The following is a 25884-nucleotide window of genomic DNA, read 5'->3' as shown; positions in this document are numbered from 1 at the left end:
ATAATTATAATTGTTCATTATTTCATATTAATAGCTAAATCGTCATTATCCATCATGTTTTATAAACCTAGTTATGTCAGGCCCGGGAAAAGGATTTATTAATGGGAAGTGTTTTAAAAGTAAAAATTTATAAAATTGATACATCAATGATTTAACAGTACTTTTATATAGGTATTCATTTTAATTAAACAAATACATGAAATATGTTTATATGCATACTATAAAATACAAAATACAAATCGTTGTTGTAATAAATTTACAAGTGCCCACACAATTTATATTTTTTTTCAGAAATGGACCACCACCCCTCATACTTGAGTAGTTGTTGAGCAATGTCCAATTATAACCGTACTACCTACAGCATATGAAAAAAACACGTACCTAGGTACGTAAATCGTATAATAATAATTAACATGTGATAATATTTTAGTCATTGTTATTGGCATTATGACATATTAGTTATTACTAAGGCTCGGATTTATATTTATTAAAAATTATGAAATATTATGTTCTTAAAAATATACGTTTAATCACCAAATACGCAATAAAACATGCACAAAGAACTATGTTCTAAAAAAGAAAAAAATATGATTTTGATTTTAAATTTATATGAAATGGGTTACAACAATATTTAATTATTCATTGATTATAATTTATATTGCAAGGACGCAAGATAACAATTTAAAAAAATATAATAATACAAACATTGCAATAAACTGGCAGTCTTTGAATAAATTCTTATTCATATTTAGTAGGTACGTTGTTTTCTTTTAAGTTAAAAACAGCACAAAATACCAAATATTACTGTAAAATATGCTCTCTAAACAATTCGTATTTTTTATCACACTTTTATGAAACATATTTTGTGCTTACGTTTTAACAGTCAGTAAAATCAATTATTTAAAATATTCAAATGCATACCTACAAATCCAAGCCGATAATTAATAACAATTGTAATATAGTTATATAACTATAAAATAAAATATGGTAAAATATGTCCTCGAGTTAATATTTTGAATATCAATTATGTTTAATTTAAAAATTCATAGAATGCATAGTTATAGTTATAGGTATAAATATAGTTTTCAATCCTCTTTTGAACGTAAATGAATTATTACGAGAATTACCATTGACTGGAATTCTCAAAACATATTAAATTTTGCATTCAAATCATCATAGTCTTAATTATTACTACCGTGGTATTATAAGATATAAAATGCTACATCTGATTTGATATATTACCACGAAATATTAGTGTATCACTATTGGGTTTATATACCGTTTTGAATATTTTGACTTCTGGTATGTTTGGACCAGAGCATATGAGTGCATAATAATCGTTTTCCGCACTCATCTCCGCTTTGTGATTTTTACATTCCGTCTGGCATAATATACATTCTGGTGAATTTTGTTCTTTAACCAACACCCTATACAGGTACTTTTCTTCGGGATTTTCTTCCGTGTTGGCCAAATAGTAACTATAATAATAGACAAAACCAAAATGTATTATAATTGTTTTTACTGTGGATTGGTGTTACCACTGTTACCGGTGTCTACACTCAGTTTCGTACGCGGTTTGAGTGTACGCACCGGCCAGCGTTGCTAACTACCATCCAGAATTTATAGCAACAAAATACTTGCGCATATATAATACGTATTGTAGACCAATCATTTTCCCTACAAACACGTAATGGCTATATTTACCGGGCTTAATATTAATAATAACAATAATAATAAAAAAAAGGTTATTAATAATTATTACTGATAAACTCTTTGTTGCCTAGGCACCTAATATAGTATTATTATCAAATCTAATATATAAAAACTCAAATTTATGCTAACAAGAATAGAACCATCTACATAAAACATAATTATAGCCGCAAAATCTCCACAAGACTGATTTAAACTGGAGTAGGTACAGTGCTCCAGATATTTTATAGGCCCGTTGAAATTAATTTTTAATTTTTAAATTTCTATAAAAAATACTTATGAAACAATTATTTACGATATATAAGGTATTTCGATATTTTAAGGTATGGGTTAACCACTGTACATTGATTATATAGAAATTATTGTGTATGGCAATGTAATGGGTTGTGTTCAATTGACCATGTGCTGCATATTTATGTTTTTTATTTGAGGAGGAGGTGCAATTACAACTAAATTTATGGCCTAATTTAACTCGACAATATTGCAATTAATTTAATATTTATTTTTCTTGCTAAGCTTAGTTAAATAAAAATATTAATAAAAAAATGGCTACAGTAACAATTATTGTGTGGTTTTTTGTTTTTGAATCAAACATTTCGAAAAGTAGATTTAAAAATCCATCCACTAATTAACACAATAATCTGGAACCATTGCTATAAAATCGAAGTTTATTTACATGTAATTTGACTGGACATCCCATTTGAGCAGTTCGAGAACTTCGAACTTGCCACTTGTTATTGGAGTGAGTTTTCCATCGGGTTCCACCACGACCAAGTGCCTGAAATCATCTCCGTTTAATTGTCTCGTGGGAAAAATTATAGCCAGACGGTGTCCGTCACCAACCAATGGTATTTGTGTGAAGTCCGACCATCCCCCAGGTTGAGCAAAAGTCACTACCTGTAAGGAGAGATAATCACACGTTCGTGTTTAAAAATTATGCCAAGGGGTTAGTAAACATACTATAATTATTTTGAAGTACATAGCAATAAAATATAATAATGCCGCCGAGTCACTGAATTCATTTATTGGAATGGTTCAACACTTAAATTTAATTCGTTTTCATAAACTTAAGACAGTACTAGTTTGAGATAAATACATGTCATATTGTATTAAATGTTTGTTTACCAATACTGCCTTAATTAGTAACTATAATAATAATTGTATTTATTTCATTTTTTAATTTTTTTTTATATATATATATATATATGAGGTCAAGTATTATGGTTATATTAGATTTATTATACCTATGACTATTTTATTTATAACGTTTATAATATCATTAGGTATATATAAGCATATTGTACCAAATTTATTTTCTATAACAATAAAATATTTTCGAACTATTTAGACTAATTTTAAGCTATATTAACCGTGAGCAAAATAATTTTTAAATGTATCAGGAATAAAATACTTAAATGTTTTTAAATAATGACGTGTTATGATAAATAATATTTATATAATATGTAGGTATCTTACGTTATTATTACTACGTCTTTCTGCCATTCAAATATTTTTGTTTATCAGTATATAATAAATATAACATGTACTCGTATAACATAAAAAATATGTTTTCTTATTTTAAAAATGTGTTCAATAATAAAATATAATTTTTGCTTGAGTATTTACCCATACTGCAGTCTGTAGTTGTAGACCTGATTGCGAAATACCCTAGTTAATAAATGATTATAATATAATCAACTATTTATATTCTAATTTAAGGTCTTAACTTAATTAGTCAATACGTATACACTACTATACACATATATTATAATGTTTTACATTTGTATGATAATATAATATAATCTTATAGGTACTCTCTTGTGCACATTATCACAAAAAAAAACGCTATATTCATTAGGTATACTCTTTTGATAAAAACAAAAGTAATGATAATTAAATTGTTTTAGTTTGACAATATTAAGGTTCTGTGACTCTGTGTACATATGTTCATTCACGTATTTATTGATATTTCCCACAGATAAATTGTATATTATTATGTTTAAATAACATTGGATTAATTATTTTTGTGGTATTTTTAATTAGAATACTTTTATGATAATTTCTTTAAAATGTTTATCTTATGTTTTATTTGTATACATTATTATTAGGATAATAAATTACTTATTAAAATTCTATTAACCTTATTTTATTTTATTGTACGAATATTTTCAAAAATACATATTAAGTTAAATACCATTTATATATTATTTTATGAAACTTACGTTAATACTTTCTGCAGAATCGACCACAGAATAGTGAACTAAGTATGACTTGTTCTGTATACGGTTCATCCACATAGCAAATAAGTTTGTATCATCTGACCATACCACCGTATTTAGAATGATATTTCTAGTGACTGATCTGAAATTCAAACATAGAATACAATTTACCAAATGATTTATTTAATAATATAAATTGTTATTTTCTTTCCCTCATAAATTAATTATCTGAACAGTATTTCGAACTTTAAAGATTCGAAAACCAATTATTAAGTAGGAGCTATACATAATAATAATTTGGTAATCCACATAATATTGATATTTATAAAATAAAAAAATTGAAATGTCCAATGACAGACGAGACAGCAGCTGTTCGACTAGCTGCGATAGTATAATATAAGGTGCAGTAAAACATTCTTATTATAACGCTCCTCCTCCCCTTAGTTAGAATTTATTATTGTACCTACATTAATAAATTACTAAGATGGCCATATAGACATATAGTTATAATTACACACGTGTTTTAAATTGAACTGTTTAATGAAATGGCATTTTTTCACATTAAAGTTTTCACAAATACAATTCTCCTGCAGATTATTCATATATTCAACTTGCCAATGACAAGCTCTTATGAAAATAGTATAATTTGGTATTAATTATTTTTTAAATTATTTAAAAAATCAATGTGTAACACACATTTTTTTAGATGATTTTGTATTTTCAATTCAAAAGTTATTATTAATTATATTTTACCTTTAAGTTCATTACTAATATTGATTACAAAAATAATTTAAAAATATTTAATGATATTTATTACTTGAAAAACGAAAATAAAAATAAAATTTGTTTTAAATGATTCGATCTTCAGAGGAAACAAAATATTATATTCTTACTCCTAAGTTGTTGATCTCAATCAAAATGATATAAAAGAATAGTAAATTATCTGCCTTGGTAGTACTGCAGCTGCGTTTTATAAAGTTATAAAAATTTTCAGCTGTTTCACAGTTGATAATAAATTGTATCATGCTAATTATGTAGGTACCTACGATTTTATTTGGGTGTATAACCACTTAAGACGTAGTCGTCGCCGGGAACTGAATCGAGAATAGGAAACGAATTATTCGTACCTTGGTAAAATATGTCAAACAAGATATTATTTTGCACTGACGATTCACCTAAAACACATTTCTTATCAAAGCGATTAATTTATATTTGTGTGCGTTGCAAAATATGTAAATTCACACATCACACGTCCATATAAGAATTAGACGCAATCTAGTTCTGTTTTCATTAGGCGTCTTTTACGTTCATATAGGCACACATATACACAGGGTGATTCACCAAGTGCGCTCACCTCAATGTTTCCTTAAATTAAATATACTTTAAGACAATACTATTTTTAAGATGGTTTTCCCTAGGTACTACTAAGGAGTAATAATATATCCTGTGTAGCTGCTAATTTCTGTTTTTCTACTGTAAATTATTTATTGGATATTTTTTCTGAAAATGTTGACGTAGTTACCTAATTCAAAAATTGAACGAGTAGTTCCTTAGTTACTAAAATATTTATACTATAAATATAAATTTTAGTCTTTAAAATTGTTTTACAAAAATAAATTATGTAATTTTTGGATCTAGCATTATAATTATTATTCTGGCACCTTTTTTAAAATGATAAATGTCGAAACAATAAATAATTGATAGTGTTATTTACTAAAATTTTCAAATCGCTTAAATATTTTTCGCATATATTCGTGCACCCATTATCCTATTAGTACACGAAGTTGAATCATAAACTAAAAAACTGCATATTTAGATTTTTCAATACGTAAACACAAACAGAAATATAATCCACTAAATAATATTTTTAGTATAATGGTGGTAAGGTGATTTATTTGCAAAACACAAGCTTCAATATGCCACTTCATCATAATCATAGTAATTAATACAAAAAAAATTTAAGAATATGATCAACGATCTTTATCTATATTTAAATTTTCCAAAAGTGAGGTGAGCATGTTTGATGAATTACTCTGTATATGAGGTGTAACAGGACCTGATAAATGAAATCAATATCTTTGTTTTGATTTATACTTCAAAAGTTCAAAATAATTGTCTGGTATAATGTATAGAACTATAGAACTTTGCGCTATACTACGTACAATATCGTTTGGAGTACTTCCATAAAATAATTCGAAATGTAATAAAAAATTTTTTTTAAATATTTTTTTTTTGGAAATTTTCAGACACAATAGTAAATCACATTTTATTTACTATCCATTTGAAGATGAATTTCCATATTTTTTCATACTATTAACTAGTAGATTTAATTTTTCATTTCTTAAGTCTTTCTGTTACACCCTTTATATATATACTTTTAAAAAGCTTGTACCTAAAATAATTAGGTTTACGATTGTTTAAATACGCCGTCTGATTAATACTCGTATTAATTTACATATATACCTTTACGAAAGCATATGTATATAAATTATCAAGTCTATACTTTAGGTAACTATATTCGGTTGTGTGCGTGCTCATTTACCACTTTGTATACGCCAATTTATTACAATCATATCATCGCGCGCATGACAGGATAATATATTTAAGTGTAGGTATAATTTCAACTGTTGGAAAGAAAAAAATATCACTTACTGCCAGCGGACTACCATTACGATATTATTATTATATTAATACTTTCAGTGCTAATGTTATTTCATCCTCAAACATACACTCCACTACAAGAATTATAATAATCCAGCCTTTTTGAAGAATCAGAAAATTGTATTATTATTATTTTAATTAACAGAAGGAAAATATTCTACAGCCTGAATAGTAGCTGAATTTTTTTTTTTTTTTTTTTTTTTTTTTTATTAAACAACTATCCGCGGTGTCTATGGCCATTGGATGTAACAGTACATTATATATTAGTATATTTACATATTACATTAATATTTAAAAAGATATACAAAGTGATTTAGTATTTAAAACAAGACAAAGTAGTAGTAATTAGGAGTTAAGTGAATAGTATTATTTACAATTTACAGTTTGTTTATAAGATAGTAGCTGAATTTATTTAACATCAAAATGTATAGTAATAAGCATGTATTTAAAATAAATACGATTTTAAGCTTTTATCTTACGATTAATTTTACACACTGTTATTTGAAAACAAATAAAATCGGAGATCTCAGCGGGCTCCAGAAAGTCTCTTTCAGATGAAAAAAAATACAGTTATCAAAATTTTACGATTCTAAAAGATGAGATTTTTCTGAGAAGTCAATTTTGTTAATATTCAAACATTCCCTCTCCCATTTAAATAGGCGTCGGGCAGTAGAATAGTGGAAAAGTATTTTAAGGTGGAAATTTTAATAATATAAAGTAGGTATATCTAATTTCAACATTTTATAGAAACACAGAAAATTTAAATGCGGAAAATCTGTTTCATTAATATTATTACTCAGTCACCTGTAAAAAACGGAAACAAGAAAACTCTATTAAAAAAAAAAATTGTAGAAATGAGTGTTGTAAACTATTTTTAGCTAGTTACTTGTAAGCCCATTTCTAAAAACTTTAAAGACCTTAATATACAACATAATAATATTATTACTTATATTATATAATTTGCAGACAGAAGGTATATCTACTATAAAGTATACTTTGTAATCCGTGTCTATTTAATTATAATAAGTGGAAAAATATAAATGATTTGAATTTTTTTGTTAAAAGATTTCGATGAAGTTATGAAAAAAATGTTTGAATTCATTTTTTCTTTTAAACATAATTGGTTATATCATATGCTCAATAGTTTTCCAAATTGTATTCATCTTGTAACGTATTATTAATGTTTTTAAAAATGTTTGTTTTACATAATTTTAAATCATTAAAATAATTTACAAAACAAAAAATATTTGGATAAAACTATGTATCTTACTGTTTTTCATTTCATTTTTCTGTTTTTAATGTCAACATACATTTTAAATTTCATATCCTAAAGCAGAATATTATTCGGAGCATTTTGATCTTAAAAATGATATCTTGGATGATTAGGTGGTAGTGCAACACATAATTTTTTTAGTTATTCAATATTTTGTAACCCGTTGAGACAATTTAAAACTATCATTTATCACCGTTTATATGAATATTTTATGTTTAATAATGCTATATCTTATATACTTATAATAATAATAATAATAATAATAATAATAATAATAGTAGTAGTAGTAGTTTTCAATAAAATTTGTAGTATCTTCATAGAATAAAATAATTTAATTTTTTAGTTTATTGTTTAAGTAAATATGAATTTTTATAAATTTCTAATTATATATATATACAAGCTTACAGAAAGTTTTTCTGTGATTCTTATGTATTATAGTGGTATTAAAGACCGTATGTTGAATTGTTGATACCCTAAAAATTCATTAAAAAGTACATTTATGGCATAAAAAAATAAAAATTCCCTAAAAATATTTTAACCTAACCTATATGATAACAATCTAAATTCTTAAAACGCTTATAATACTAGTATTTTAGCTTAAATTGATCAATAATAAATTTACCTAAATCAGTTCTTATAAGTTTTAGTTCGCGAATTTCAAAACTTGTATTCATTAAACCATTTTAAAATGCTTGAATAAATTATGTTAGGCCAAGAATTTAAAATTTTTGTAAATAATGCAATACCGGGTCTACTTGATGGACCTAATAAATGCTCAAATACTTTACCTATAACAATTTCAAAAATATGATGCTGATATGCAAATTTTATTAAATGTCATCCCAATTTTTCCTTTAGTAATACACAAACACCACTTAGAAGTCCAGTATGGCTAGCAGTTGTGTTAAAACACATAAATTCTCTACGATCTGATAAATTTCAGTTATTAATAAGATTATAAACTGTCTCAATTAATTTTTTGCCTGTACCTTTTAATAACGGAGGAACACCTAAAATCTTGAAAATACCATTTACAGAAACTAAAACTGCAAGACAATCTACAAGTTTCATTTTTGTTATTCTGGTAACATTTTCCCATCCCTATGAATAACTAGATGAATGGACAGATCAAGTTTACTTTTTATATGTGATGCAATGTTTTCTCTATGCTGAAGATGAGCTTTTTGTATCAATTCTCTATTTAGAACAATATTATTTAAATCTTGTCCCTTCAATTGAACAACAGCTCCTAATACAAAAGTTGCATTTCTATTACTGACATAAGCTCGGTCTAACGCAGACATTAAGCAATAATTAATTAAATATTATCATGTCCCCGGCACCACCAAGGGTAAATTTCAAATAACCTTATAAGGGATTTACTGCAAAAACGAGCACAAACGAACAACTGTGGTCTGGATTCGATTTCAATGTTTGCAATTATCATGTCCCTGACGCCGCCCAGGGTTAATCTCAAATAACCTTGTAAGGGATTCAGTTCAAACGAAGAAATTTGCTGCATCAACAAGCACAAACGAAGCACAAACGAATGCCCCGGGTTTGAGTTCAAATTTTTAATTGGGCGGTTCTGGAGATATGGACCTAATTTTCTAATCCATCCTGTATTATTTACTAGATACAATTTAATAAAGCACGTTTTGTTACATATTAAATTTGCTGAATCCTAGAGTAAACCAGTTATATTTATGAACATATTAGTTATTCAATAGGTACCTAATGATAATAACAAATATAAAAATATTTTTTTACAAAATTAGTAATTACCTAATCACTTAAAATAGTTTGGGGAAATTTCTCCGTAAAAAGTATGTTTGTGGTATCACTGGACTTATACTTATTATATATTCGTATTATATTTTGACTCAATACTTACGTCAGCTCTTTCGGTGGCTCAATGCGTATGGGTTCAGGTTTATCACCAATTACATCCAGGCGTTGTACGAACAATTCTACTTTTGGGTTGGGAACGCCGACCTTCAAAATTGGTGGTAAAAAAACAGAGCGTGTTTAATAATTGAAAAACGAATATTATGACAAAATTATAAATTCAAAGCTGTGAACTGCGTGCACAAAAAATTTATTAAATAGGCATGTATTTATGCCAGGAAAAATATGCAAATCTATATTTTTTTATTTCTAACAATAATAACGATTCATCTTAGAAAATCACATATAAAATACTAAAAACAAGACCAGTTATTATTTTAATATTTACCAAAACAAAACATTTATTTTTAATAAGATAATTAATCGTATAATTACCATCTTTTATTGAATAAAAAAATACTTTTTTAGTTTCTGACGCATTTTTTGCATCTATTATAGCGGTTGCAATATTTTATTAGTTATTTTTTATGAGTATGAAAATGAGGCATATTTTTTTAAAACAGAACAATTTAAGCCTCTCGAAATTTTTATTAGGCCTAACTGAAATAGGCAATAATAAATACATTTCCAGTATAAATCGGGATTTTTGGCCAATCTAGTTACGTGGGACACAGTAAAATACAATTAAAATAATGAATCGTTCCATTAATTTACAATTTTACCGATCATAAATTTAAAAAAAAATTTTAATATTATTAAAATGAGAAAGATTGTTATATTCTGTATTCACTAAAGATTTAATGATATCATGCATTTATTTTATGTTCTACTTAATCTGTAAAACATTCAGAAACATGCAAATGATTTTGGATTTGATTATTTGAATTATTAATAGCACAAAAAAGATTATTTTGACCGAAACCATTATACGATGGTGCAGAAAAAAATATGCAAGTACATAATTAAAAAATAGACGCTCACCTTTGGGTAGTGAATACTGACAATACTAGGGTACTGATAAGCCAGGTTTCCTGGGAAACCGTACACGGGGATTTGCATCATGGGCACCAACGAGTCGTTAAACGACGCATACGCCACTCTGGTCCCTTTCTTCGAAAACCACGTGGCACTGTTTGAACTAAATATCTCCTCTGTGAACGAAAAATGATAACAAATGTAATTAGTCGCAAACATAATAATCATTAATAATAGTAATAATACGTATTATATTATTATAATATTTTTACAGGATGCATTTTAATAAAACATGTTTTGGTTTGAAAAATGTGTGACTTTGTTAAATTTGTGGGTTATGACCCTTGTGCGATCACTCAGTAAGTATAATAATAGTTTTTAAATAAACTTGCAGGTTGGTCTATAGTTTTTACACCACCGTCAACAATAACTAGCTATTGTAAGAACTGATGAATCGATAAGACCTTAGCGTCAGTTTAGTTACATCTGCATAATATCTACATGACGTTAGCTAGGATTTGGGAATAGTTGAGCTATCATTGTGACCTCATATCTCGATGACAGGCGTGCGATGGGGGCACATCAAACATTTATCAAAAAAAAAAAAAACATGATAACCTACAATTGTGATTGATACCCGCTTCAGTTTCAAAACTGTGATAAATAGGTATGTATGAACAATGTAATTCTTTATTAGATATATTATTTTTAAATCCAAATCTGAGCAAGTTAGTTATATACCTATATAGTAAAGTATATATTTAGCAAGTTAAAAATAAATTATTTTAATATAAAAACTGATGAATTTAAAATTTAAGTTAGTAGGCACCTATCTCAAATTGAAAATTATAACTTAATTAATAATTACTTAATACAGAAAAAACCTAAGTGTTTTTATTGTTTAAAATATAGATATAAAAACCCTTTCAAATATATAGTAGGTTATACCTATGTATAAAATTAAATTAATATAAGTAATTAGGTATGTAAGTAGTTAGGCATACTAACTGTATATTTATGTATACTTACATTCGTGGTTTAAACAGTGCTTTGTAAGAAATTTTAGGGATTCATAAGAAATGTATCTATTTTCACAAGATACTAAATATGTATTATTAATTTCGTACCTACTATAAAAAATACAAGGGAACAATGTACTTACCCTCGTACACCCAGTCAGGAATGCCATTATACAATTCCGAGCCACCTGTGAATGTTAACTGTACGGTGCTCGTCAGGTTATTAACGTCTTTTATGTAATATATGTTGTTATGATCCACGATCGCCAAACTGTGACCGACGGGTGACCACTTGGCCAACTGCAAATCCCACGGACTTGCTGAGTCTCCATTTTGCAACGTGAATTGTTCTCTGGACAAATAAATAATTACTATAATATAATATCACAACTATTATTAGGTATGCAATGGATTGAAAAATGAAAAATATGTAGAATATAGAAAATATATAGAAATCAATCAATAGTTGTTTTCAAAATAACTCTATAATAACTTTTTGTCATGTCTATTATGTAAGGTTAACTTTTTAATCGATTTAAAAATTTTTGAGGAATTGCAAGCTCCTACACGAGAGTAACAAGTAAAAAATATGGCATACGATTATAAAAATGAGATGTGTAAATTCTTACACAACAAAGATGCATATTATGAAAGTTCCTACATGGCAGAAAAAATTTCACAACTTTTAATATTATATAAAATACAATATAAATGTTTGAAAAAAATACTGAATTATAAAATATATATAAAATATGAATTTTTTATGATAATGAAATGTAATATTAAAATGTATGAAAACGAAATATATTGTATATTATGATATTTTTTTAAGTATAATATTATATTGAATTATTATGTTATAATTATATTAAAAAATGAAATATAATTATTTATAATAATATATCTACTTTCCTTCGTGCAGAATTTAGGATAAGTACCATTTTTAGGTGATAGTCGTTTGGGTGAAGTTAATAATTTTGACCAAAAAATGAATAAGTAGGTAGGTAGTCTTTTTGGCCGAATATCGTTTATACCATTTGGGCATGTGAAAATATTTTTACCTGCTAAGATAAAACTGACTTTGATGCGAACGTTTTTAAAACTATGGTTGTTTAGGAACTTACATTGTCCCCAATTTTGTTCTCCCTGTTTGATTGAAACCACTCTCATAATAAATATGATAAAAATATGTGTAGATATAGTGAGTCAGAAATTAGTGAACCAGGCAGTCGGGACCTCTTTTTTTTACATAACTAATAATTAATTAAACCGATAATAGGTACTGATATAATATACTGAGTGTATAACAAGCAATTTTATTGATATATTTTATAAAAAAAAGGCCCTCTTTTTGGAAAGATATTATATAAGACTATTAGTTATTAGGGCAGGCCAATATATTTTTCATTTAAACAAAAACATAACAATTAAAATAAACTACACTTATTGAAAGAGATAAAGTGGGATGAATTTAAACTTCTAAATTATTCATATTTTGAATGAGACTGCAAGGTTACGGTTCAAAATTCAAGTTTCTAGCACCAAGGGAAGTTCACCAAAAAACGTTGTATTATTTTTATTACACAATTTTTTCTATCTCCAGACATTATAAGACATATTAATGTCAATATAATATTATGTAATCAATAGATACTTACCCCGTATTAACGTCGATAATATCGTAGAAAGCTGTAAACGAGTGCCTGTAAACCTGTAGACACATAATAATGTTAAATATTTTACATTAAAACGGTTAAACGGACAAATTTGCCATTTAGTTCTACCTTTTTGTAGCGATAAGCCAAAAGAAGGTATTGCTTGTCGGCAGAGAGATCGTATTGGAAGCAGTTTCCGACATTCTAAAAAAAATAATTAAAAAAAAAAACAATTACAAAGAGTCCTGGTTTTATGGATGATTATTTTAACATGTTACACTATAGTTTTTTTAACTGAAATAATATGTTATAAAATATTTAAAAATATTTAAAAATACTAACCCTTGCAGTAGCATTTGCCAAGACTATCGTGTTCAAATTCTTCACATTGAACAGTACAATATCTCCTTTGTCATCTTTCATTAATATTTCGTCACCTGTAGTCAGTCCAATACAAATTATATTCGTGCGTGTAATTTACGATCGTCTTATAATGTAAAAATTTGTTATCTGTTATTTTTTTCTTATTTAATAAACTTAGGTATGCATGATAATTTATAGTATCCACATAATATACAAACAATTTTTTGCAATTATTGCTTAAGAACAACGAAGAGGTCAGGATTTTTAAATAAAAAACCCACAGGACTTATACCAACGAAACTTCGTTTATATAAGTAAACCAAGCGAAATAAATTAAGTGCAATATATAATAAAATGTTGAACACTGAAGTCTAAAATGTACTTTAAAATTTGATAGCAGGGAGAGAGTGAGCGCAATCATCAGTAGGACTTTATATACACTATATATAATCATATGTATACGTATGTATGGTAATGGTTTATAAGTTTAAAGTTCGAATTTGTATGCATTTTCATATTTGTTACTACAAGTACCTACCTATGCAATCCCATGAGTAAGAAATATTGAAAATTTGTTTGGTAGAGAATGTATTGAAAAAACGTTTAAAAAAATTATAAATTATTATAAATTTATCTTTTAGGAATGACGGTATACATTTTGAATATATTTGTATGTTTATAAGAATATTTCGTAGAAAATATCTGATACCTATTAGTATTTTATTTTGATCAATTAATTTCCCGTTTATTGGATTTCGGTATAGTGATTTCGAACGATAACTACCTAATATTATACAGTTATTACCTATACCTACTTATAATTTTTTCATTACATTTAATCAATATAAGTTAAGTTATAATCTATAGCATATAAATAATTATAAGTATTCACCTTGGACCCATGTCCCGTTGAACAGATTAGGTTCGTAGTCACCGGTGATAAGTCGTTGAAACTCTAATGGTTCGTATTTTATTGCTTGAGGTTTATTGAATATGTCTGTGGTGAAGTACAATAACGCTCCAACTACCGAGACGACCAATAGTAATATTAAAAGAAATACCAAAGGTCTATTCTTTATGTTCCACACACATTTTTCCTGAAACAAAAATTTAATTGTCAGTTCCTTAAATTTGTTATGATACATATTAGCAATTATGGGCTTTAACGAGTTATAATTTTTGAGTTAAATTACTTTTAATTATGTTACATAATGAGTCACTTTTTTTTACAAGTAACTAACATATAGTTGTTTTCCTAATAATATAAAAAAATATTAAACGGATATATTATCAAATACCATTTATCAATAAATTATGTAATTTTTATTATAAATGTTTATATGAAAATTGAGAACTTTTATAATTTATTATTTTTTAATATTATTCATTAATTTTACAAAGAGCAAACATTTTTATTTTCCTCTTTACGTACACCAGGTGGGGAAAAAACAATCCAACCGTGGGGATCTCGTTATTTAAGACACCACAAAACACCACATCCGTATGTGTTATTTCCATCTTACAAGCGTGTTCAACATAGTAAAAACTGTTTTTGATGGAATTAATGTGATTAATGTGATTATTTTTTTTACTTTTTGTAATTCTACAGTATTTGATATGTCAAACATTAATTGTATTTATGTTATCAAAAAAATGACGACGTTACGAACTTACGACACAGTTTTTCCCTATGCGTGTAGAGTTTTGGTAATTGTACTATAAATACAGAGGAGGAAAAGTTGTCCCACGAAAAACAGTTATTGATGTGTTGTACGTAATTTGTATTGAGTAGTATATTGAATAAGTAATTGACAAAGCTTAAAAGAATATTATTTTATTTTATACATTCTTCAGAAAAAGTGTAATAATAACAAATGCAAATAAAAAGTTAAAGAACAAGTATAATTTACTCATAAAAATATAAAAACAATAACAAAATACTGTAAGTAAATACAAATTTAAAATAAAAATAAAAAGTAGGTATACTTTACTAATAATAAAAAAATGTATATTACAAAAAAATTAAGCTGAAGGTATTAAACCAAAGTTGAAATGTTAAAAATGTTAATATTACTACAGGTAACTAAAACAATAAATTGTAATATCTTTTATTATGAGAAGAAACTCACAAAACTTGGAAAGACAACAAATTCAATAGGTATATCACAAATCACGATTTTTACACAAATTATAACAACATTAAAATTGTATCGATAATAATATTTATATAACGTACTTATCGACGTATTATAATTTATAAGTGATTAAAATATAATAAATTAAAAAAAGTTTTTCGAAAAATTAATTCCTCCAGAAACATCGACTTTTCATTAATTGATTAACGTTTAAAACATTAAACGTCCAAAATTGAACAAATTATTTTTGAAAAAAATTACAAGTTCAGGCTACTAGCTATTTATATTTATCCGCATAATATTTAGGTCGTGATAAAATATTTACTGTATGTCACATTAATTTAGGACTTGTTATAAGAGTGTACTAAAAAGACCTATCATGCAAGAAAAACACAAAAAAAATAAATTAAGTATACTTCAATCACGATATTAACTTATAATGTTCAACTGAATCAAAAAAGATAACCCAGATTAACCCAATAGACTTATAAAATGATATTGAGAAAAATTTGACATACAACTTTGGCCTCTTAGCCATCATGAATATACTATATAATGTATATAAGTATACAGCTAATATTGTATTTCATTACAATATTGTAACACAGATGTTTTATTTTAAAATAAAAAATAAAATCTGAGCACTTCATATATAACTTCAGAACTTTGCCTAGAGCAAGTAGATACACTTTTTGTCAATAATATTACCATACTATTATATTATATACTTCTGATTAAAAAAATAAATCAAACTGTTACTAGTTACTACACAATTTTCAAAATAATTATTTAAATTCCATTTAGTAAGTTTTTTAATATTATGATATTTTTTGAGGGTTGCACCTTAGGGATGCTTATGATAATTATACACTTGATAATAATATTGCATTATGTGAATTTTAATTTTTTCACCAGCACACTCCCCGGTTTTATTGCTTCAAACTTGTTCAACCTTATTTTCAAGTACCTAGGTTAAAGTACGTATACGTGACAAATATCAGCGTGATCCGTCAGTTATGAAAAATGAATATGTTTATATTTGCAAAAATAAACTGTCAGCAAAATCAATAACTTTAGCCCACCGAAATGATGACGCGTACCTATCTATCTATAATTAATATACCTATACGAAATATGACAAAAAAGTTTATTAATAAACAATTATTGAATATTCACTATATATTTGGAAATTAATTTTTTAGGAAAAATTGTGACTTACAAGTTTTGAAAACGGATGCTCGTAAATGACCGGTAATTGTTTAAATACATTTTTAGGACAGTAGTAGTTGGTCATAAACGAAGTTGACGACGGCGACGTTGACGTTCCCGTCCATATTTTCAGATTTGTATCGGGAATTCTCATATATTAATAATGATTTCGATTCGATATGCCAATGTGGGTGGGCCAAGGCCAAGTACCAATTTTGTAAGTCCATACGTACCAATATCTGTTTCCTAGCCATTCCTAATGCCCTATATCAATACCAATAATCGTCATCATAACGTAAAAATCGTTTGAAAAAATTTAGATTATAAATGTACAATTTTTAGGACTGCCTGGTAAAAGTAAAAAAAGAAAATGAAACACATCACGATAATCCACTCAATGTGAATAGGTTTTGCGTCAGAACATAAATAGCATAATTTTCAATATACTTGAAGTTGGCTTTTTGAAACGATCAATTTTTTTTTTTTATTATTATGACCATCCAATTCCCCAATAATTTGCAAACATTTGTAAATTTATTTTCAGAATTTTCTAATAATTTCCCAAGCTGATACAAAAATAATAAGATGGAGAGAGACTTCTAAATGGTACCAATATTTTTCAAATTGGTTTTCAAAATTTATAAATCATTGCCCAACCAGGTAAAAAAGAAATTAAGGGTTCAGTGGGATAATTATCATATGCAGCTCCTTTTTTTGAAATACGGACTTCAAAATGGTACGGTGACTATCATATTTTTTTAACCTGGGCTGAGATTCATATAAACTATTTCCAAAATAAATAAATAATTTTCAAACAAATTGGTCTTGGCAGTTTAGAAACATCAGACTCATGAATTTACGTTTAAAATTGAACATGCGCAATTACAGACTGCACAATTATTGTACTTGAAAATGTTTGTACAATTTAAACTTTTGTCAGTTTTTCATTTTTCTTTAATATTTTAGCAATAGGTTTGATTATAGGCAATGGCATACAATTATTCTAATTGTTTATTGAAAATACTATTGTGTCAATTTTTGGCTATTGTTAACCCATCAAACATATAAGTTTATTATAGTAGGTACATAATACATATTATATAAAACATAAAATAATAAATTGTTGTCTAATAACTCTTCTCATAAATTTAATTTCTTCCAAATAATCTATCATTATCTACTATACTCACTATAGCGAAAGCGGGAAACAAAAAATACATGAAGAACATCTGAATACTAAAACGATAATATTTTATATTGTCTTGTTTATACCTATAGTACCTACCTATAGTAAATAATGCAGACATATGCTTAATAATATTTATTATTTACATAATAATTGTCAACTACTATTATATAATATGATATATGAAAAATTGACAGAATTGTATTATTAAATTATTTTAGGCTGAAAATATTTTCTTTCAACTATTAGCTAAGTAAAAAAATATCTTTAAACTGCTCAGTCTTGTATATAAGTAGTATATACATGTATCAATTAAATTGTATAAGTATTTGTAATATGTATAACATGTATTTGCCACGCAAAGAATGAAGGAATTTGATTTAAAGATATTTTTCATATACATAAAAGAAGAATTTAATATCTGCTGTAGGGCTGAGACCAGTGTTCCCGAAATAGTCGAATACGTATTATACATGATATAATACGAGTGCTTAAACTACAACTGACACCATCTCAAGTGTTCCGTGGACAGGTTTATTGTGTTATTTATTCATTTTATGTAAACTCCTCTTTCCTCTCTCACAAACTGAAATTTAGCCACCATACGTCTCCGGCGCCGTAAACGTACATCATACAAAATTATAATACAATATATAACATCGCCGTTTTCCCTCAACGGGTAATCACAGCATTAAACATGATATGTAAGGGGATAAATAACGAATTCCCTGTGCCACTATTAGTATGGGAAGAGCAGAGATGTGTGTTTTTTATTTTTATTTATTGTGTGTGTGTACATGATGAGTGGTCGAAATAGTGCTTTAATTTTCAACTTCAGTAGCTTTCTGGTTGGAAAGTAAAACTAGTTAGTGCATTGGGTAGGTCTAATTTTAAAATTCTCATTAGTTAACAAAAGCACTGAGAATAACAAAAAAAAAAAAAAAAAATTAAGAAAAACGGGAATTTTTAAATAATATTGACTTATATTAATACTTAATAATAAATTATATATACTAAGAATGACTGAGTGAGTCAGGTACATAATGAATCTGATTTGATTAATTTGTAATTTATTTTATAGGTTACATTTTTGTATTTTTGTATTTTTATAATATATATATGTTACTATATATGTTACTGTCAATGACGTAAATTATGATATTTAAGTTAAAGTCCGGCCAATGTCGAAAAAGACCTTTTAAAATAAAAATTTGCGTAAATGGCTAGTAATTAACGTAAGTGACGACACATAATTGTTAATGTATAATGTTGTTAGGTATGTAAACAGAAGTATTATTTTACTATTAATGTCAATTCCCAACTCCTGTAGGACGTTGTTGTAAATTATACATTTATACTTTTATAACATATAGGTCACTGTCAGTTATCTACCCATAGCTGATGGCCAAGTAAAATAATGCCGTGATTATCTAAAAAATTTGAAATTATCAAAGGTAGATAATTTATTTTATTGGATATTTTTCCCATATTGTATTTTAGCTATTTTAGTATCGTTGTGAGCAACATATTGGCTTGACATCGCTTGATTCGCAGTTCAACAGTTGGCCGATTGGAAATTTCGCAGTTCGCCATCTCACGTCAATTTTTAAATATTTACTTTTTATTTACGTAAAATATTTAGAATGGATGTAGATGCTAAAAATGGCACAACAGCATACCTTGCGAAAATAAATAATTAATAAATAATAACTAATAATTAATATTAAATAAAAAAAAAAAAATTATAAGGTAAAATTATGTGTGTTTTCAGTCATTTCGTAATTGAACAATAGTCAATGGTTAATAATGTTAATATTCGGTCATTGAGGTAAAATTGTTTTATTTTGTTTTGTAATTTACAACAATTAATAAACTCTTATCTTGGAAACTGACGTCATCATTGACCAGTAGTTTACGAAAGTAACCTAGCAACTTGGTTTATAACGTTAATGACGTAAATGTTCAATTTTCGTCATTGACCTAACATATATATATATATAATATACATAAACAATATAATTAATATAGAATAACAAACAGGGGCGTAGCTAGGATTTCTTTTGGGGTAGGCCCACTATAAAACTTTTACTCACCGACGGTAATGTGGACTTTTCCTGATTATAGCCTACTATAATTTCAGTTATCAAGTTATCTAAGTTTTCAATGATTATTCTTATAAATAAATGAATAATTAATTACTTAAAAATTAAAACAAATTGAACCAAAAAATAAGCATATAGTTTCAAAAGATGACATTTTTATTTAAGTACCTAAATACTAATATTTTTACAAAATACAATTATAAATATTAATTTATATACTCGTAAAGTTGTAATTTATAATATACTTATTATTTTCAAAGTAAAAATTCTAAATTTCCAACAAAACTTAATCTCGATAATTTTGAAAGTAACGATTTTTTCGATTACCTATTTTTCAATATTATTTTTACGTATCGTCTATCGACTAGTGCGATAGTCCTAATGGCATTTTAATGATGTCGCTGTCTTGATACAGAAAATGAGACAAATTATTATAGTGTTATATTAATATTATACTGTTGTAAAAACGTGTATACGTGTCAGAATATATTATTTTTAATATTATTGGTTTTTTTCTAGAGAAAATCTGGGTAGGCCCGGGCCTACCAGGCCTGCCTACTGGCTACGCCCCTGATAACAAATCCTATAGGTAGGTACTGACAAACCGGCTTCACTCAAAATTGTATTTCATATACCTACAATGATATTATATCATTGAATTCAAATTTAATATCATCCATTAGAATAATCCACTTGTAACCTATTGTATACAGTACAGCGACATCCACTAACCAGCTTTTTTTATTTTGCATTCCATTAATATGCACCCCTATATATAGGACATAATTGGATTATCATAGTTACATAATATAATGTTGCATTTATGCAAGCCACTTTTAAGCAGTATTTTGTATTTTTTTAACAACCATAAATTCTTGCCCAATGAGCAACGATTTCTTAATACTTATTAGTTATTGATATATCCGCGAATTGAGTACGAAAATAATTACAGTTCTTAATCTTGAATTGGAGCATGCAAGTAAATAAAATATTTGTCTAGATTAAGTTTATTGTGTAAAAAAATGTTGTGTTTGTATTACTAAATAAAAACTTTATTCAACGAAGATAAAATACCACAAATGAGAGATCATTATATTTAAAACAAATTCAAAAATAAGTGATTGCATGTAATTGCTAGTAACAGAAAACAATTAAAAACAACATTTTTCATGTTGTGCGTGGCAAGGGAGAAAGAGAAAAAAAATTCACTGATATCTTCTAAATATAATAATATAGACAAATATTTATGGCTAAAATTATATAAATTAAAAAAAAAATCACGGGAGGAAGGTCCGGAGTCATAGACCCCTTGGCCCTAATCCCAGCTATACGTAGCCTTGAGCGTCGCATAAAAAATGGAGTTCACACCTATATATTTATTTATCATGATTCATGAAATTTTGGTAAACCCTACAAATAATCAATGAAACACTGTACAGATGATGGATGTATATGACAAATTGCAGCCAAACATATTATTATCATAATCACGTAAAAATTATTTTCATTTTAAATAAGATTCAAGAGTACCAACTTATAATGACTATATTATTTTTGGCTTTCATTTTTTGTCCTTATACCAGTTATATCACATCTATACTGCTGCGAATGTAATAATACCCACAAGACCACAAAAAATTGGTGCAAGTGTTACCGCCAGAATCTCTATGTTTGTAAACCACAGGGTTTCGCGTATGGACAATATCGACTTTGCGTGACAGATTTTCGATAAAAATCTAATTGTTACACTTTTGAACACGTTTTTAATATATATATATATATATATATATATATATATATATATATATATATATATAAAACCGAATTGCAGAGTACGAGCCTTAATGTTGCACACACTGTTATTATAGCTATAGCTATAGATACGGAGCGATTCATTTAACAGTAAAAAGACACTTGTTTATTCTATAAACACAAGTATTTTAGAAAAAAATATTTAGCTTACATAATTTTAAGCCATCATGCAAAACAACATTTTAGATTCTGAGCGGAGCGATGAATGAATTGATTTTACCATGTATGTGTGTTTTTTTTGTGTGTCTGTCATCACGTTTTGGGACAGTAAATTATAATTGACCTCAGAACCCGTTCGATCAGAAAGTGAATCTAGTTGGTACTTTGAGGAATCAAAAGTAAAAAATTCTCAATATTTTTCTAAATAATCGGAATAAACAAAATTGATTTTGGTTTTTGGTGTAACTTTAAAACAAATAACCATAGACATATTAAATTTTCCCCGAACGTTTATATAAGTATATTCTATCCACCATGTAATTTTCAAAAAATGTCGACATAAGTTGAACTATTTAATGGCATATTAAATTTTCGATCATTATATTAGTATTTTTTTAAATTAATATTGATAAAAATTTATTTGTTAGGTAGAAAAGCTTGAAATTTTAATACAAGGCTCCTAACATATGTTTACAATAGCAGTTGAAAAATAAAAGAAATACATATTCACAATTTTTTATAAGCATTCATATTTTTATTTTAACAACATACGTAAAAATCACGAAAATTCGCAAATTATTTTAAGCTAGAAATTCTAAATTTGAAAATTTTTAATTATCTATGATATATCCTAGACAGATAAACCGTCTCCGCTCAGAATTGTTCTTCGTATACAATGATATAATATCATTGGATTCAAATTTTATTCCATCCATTACAGTAACCTACTGTACAGCAGAGTGACATCCATCGATTTACCCGCTTTTTTTATAAAAATCAAATTTTTGACGAGTTGTTTATTAGTTGTAATTCTGTACTTAGCCACTTAGGGATCGATGAACAACATTTATTAATGCAAAACTCTATGCTTGAGGGCTATTCGACATTTTTAGAAATTGCATTTTTAATTTTTAACCATATGTGCGCGAGTGTGTGTTTATTACAAGTAATCATCTACATATAAACTAAATTAATATTTTCTGATATTATATATCGAAAATCATAAAATGAGTAATTTATAATAAATATTATGCAAAATTTCTAAAAATATAGGTACAAATATATGCACAATAAAATGTTAATATTTGAATCTATATGTATATCGTATATTAGATGACATCTCATATCATAAAACAAATTTCCATCTATAAGGAGAATCTATTCTCAGGTGATATCACCTAATCATTAACCACGCGTAGGTATAACTTATAAGTAAGTACCTAATTAAAGTTAAGATGAGTAGAGTAGTTTATCAACATTTTCAAGCGTATCTCAATCCACGTACCATTCACCTTCAATCATTTAAATTTTAAATACTTATAACTCGTAAACTATAGGTACACGTCAAAAATTCTATTTTTATATCATTTAAAGTAAGTAATCCAAAAAAATACTGCATTGAAATAAGGAATATTTTTATTTATAATAATAATAACTGCTTTGGTGACAAGGCCCATTGGCTATTGGCTACAAGAATCTTTTCTTTATAATTACATTATTAAAAATTACCTTATTATAGGCATTATTAAAAATAGTTAAAGTTGAAATAAAATGTCATTTTTCAACGATGATTCATTGAAATTATGAAAATACAATTTGTTTTTTTTCAATATAGAATTTTGAAATTTATATTATAATTATCGTTTTACGATGAACAGATTACTCAGCATATATTATAATATTTATATGTGATCACAACGATTGAATAAAATAGTGAGAAATAGTATTTATTTTAGATTAGGTATACTGTTGTTTTTAACGACCTTAAATAATGTAAAAAAAGAAACGTTTAAAACCCTTCATTAGTTTTTGAAAAAATATAGCGATCGTTTTATACTAAACGGATCACTCGGTATACACCATACTATTATTATGTGATCACGACAAGTCTTAATGTCTTATATTATATATCTATTATAATAGATACTGCGTGCTAGAGTGTATTTAGGACAACGGAACGAATGAACGATTGTTAGCCACACGCATAACGGGATTCAATAACGGGTACCTACCTATATGGTATTATCTGAATCGATACAAACGGTACAATATTTTAATAATATAATGATGGGAGAAACTAAAAAGGTCGTAATCGGTGGAGTTTACATGCACCCGAAACATCGTCGTTGTGTGCTACGTCGCATCGACTAAGAATGCAAAAACATGTTATCTAAACATTTTTTCGAATTTTTACCAAAAGCCGTCCAAAATAGCACAAACATATTTTTTTAAGCTTATAAAAATTCTAGAAAAATATGCTAATATTTTGGATATTTGGTGAAAAATTCGAGTCTCTACTACAAATGCTCTGTTTTTTATTTGTATTTTATTTTATATTTTTCCCGACTTTATTTGTAATAATACCGAGAATTTTTTAGTTCAGATTTTCTACCATTGCAGAAACCGCAAATAAAAGATCTAAAATAAAAAACACTTGTTGTAAAATCAATAAATTATTCATAATTTAATGTAGTTACGTTCAGAAAATGATTTAAACATATTTTAAAAAAAAATCCATTATTGTAGGTATATTATAATATCATAAAGTTTTGTCGATACCGATACCACCGTATATAAATGAAAATACGTAATAATATATTAACTTGTTAAATATATATTTTAAACAAGTATGTAACCATTATAGTATACTGCAGGGTGTCCTGCGAGGATTTACCAATTGCGATATCTCACGAAATAATGGAAATATTAAAATTCTGGTTTTATAATAAGATTCAGAGGGGTAAGAACTTCAATTATTTCATTTTTTAATTTATTTTAATGTTTTTGTAAAAAATGTAAAAAACATACTTTTTTATTTAATTATTTCCAAAAATATTAAAGATAGCCATTTTGCAGGGTTTATTTTTCTGAAAATATTGACGTTTCAAAATTTTATTTTCATTAATTTCAATATTTTTTCTAGTTTTGAAGAAATAAAATATGATTATATTTTATAACTATTCAAGGAATACAACTCGCGTAAACTGAAAAAAAATCAGAAGGGCACAGTTTAGTATTTGGGACACAACTTGTTTGCAGCTGTTCAATTTTAATTTAATAATTGTTAATAAATAATTGCTCATAAAAAAAAAAAAAAACTGAAAAGAGACGGCTGTCAGCCTATATATTTCTAAGAATATTTTATAACATATACTTATATTACAAATAATTTAATTTATTTTGATATTAATAATACGGTATAGGTTGAATTAATTTTTGCAAGAAATATTTCATTTTTTGTTAGAGGTACCTATTATTATTATACTACTTATATCTATTTATATCATAATATATTACTATTGTTACTAACTTTTGTTTCTACCCAAATTACAATCTTTTTTTATAAACAGTTCTATAAGTGTACATCATTATTGCAGTATCACGTCGTAATAAACCTTTTTATGGCCTATTAAAGTAGTTAAGTGAAGACATTACAAGTACAACCAATGCGTTACTATCAACGATGTCATCATAGGTGATATCTAATGTTATAAATTTTAAAGTTTTGAAGGTATCATATTATTATGTCTTCGGTTTAAAAATGTTAATAATATTATG

At 26.6% G+C, this 25884-nt stretch overlaps 1 protein-coding gene across 8 annotated transcripts in view; it reads right to left on the bottom strand.

Annotated features, from left to right (window-relative positions):
* LOC107169558 (venom dipeptidyl peptidase 4-like) overlaps positions 1-25884 on the bottom strand; it is a 74594-nt gene that overhangs the window by 5594 nt on the left and 43116 nt on the right. For 6 of the 8 annotated variants that reach the window (XM_089216000.1, XM_089215999.1, XM_089216001.1 and 3 more), the window contains 10 exons: positions 14616-14820; positions 13703-13797; positions 13490-13564; positions 13364-13416; positions 11849-12057; positions 10693-10862; positions 9758-9858; positions 3933-4071; positions 2387-2607; positions 1243-1478 (listed from right to left, as the gene is read on the bottom strand). In XM_089216000.1, coding sequence (XP_089072126.1) covers positions 1243-1478; positions 2387-2607; positions 3933-4071; positions 9758-9858; positions 10693-10862; positions 11849-12057; positions 13364-13416; positions 13490-13564; positions 13703-13797; positions 14616-14820 — 1504 coding nt within the window. The remainder of the gene's footprint in view (positions 1-1242; positions 1479-2386; positions 2608-3932; positions 4072-9757; positions 9859-10692; positions 10863-11848; positions 12058-13363; positions 13417-13489; positions 13565-13702; positions 13798-14615; positions 14821-25884) is intronic. The other 2 variants (XM_089216003.1, XM_089215997.1) reach the window with 1 other exon arrangement.

The sequence above is a fragment of the Diuraphis noxia genome, unplaced genomic scaffold (assembly GCF_037042655.1).
Source record: "Diuraphis noxia isolate RWA-SAM2 unplaced genomic scaffold, SU_Dnox_SAM2 contig0001, whole genome shotgun sequence".
Taxonomy (NCBI): Eukaryota; Metazoa; Arthropoda; class Insecta; order Hemiptera; family Aphididae; genus Diuraphis; species Diuraphis noxia.
Note: the sequence above shows the minus strand (reverse complement) of the source record. Positions and strands in the feature narration are given on the sequence as shown.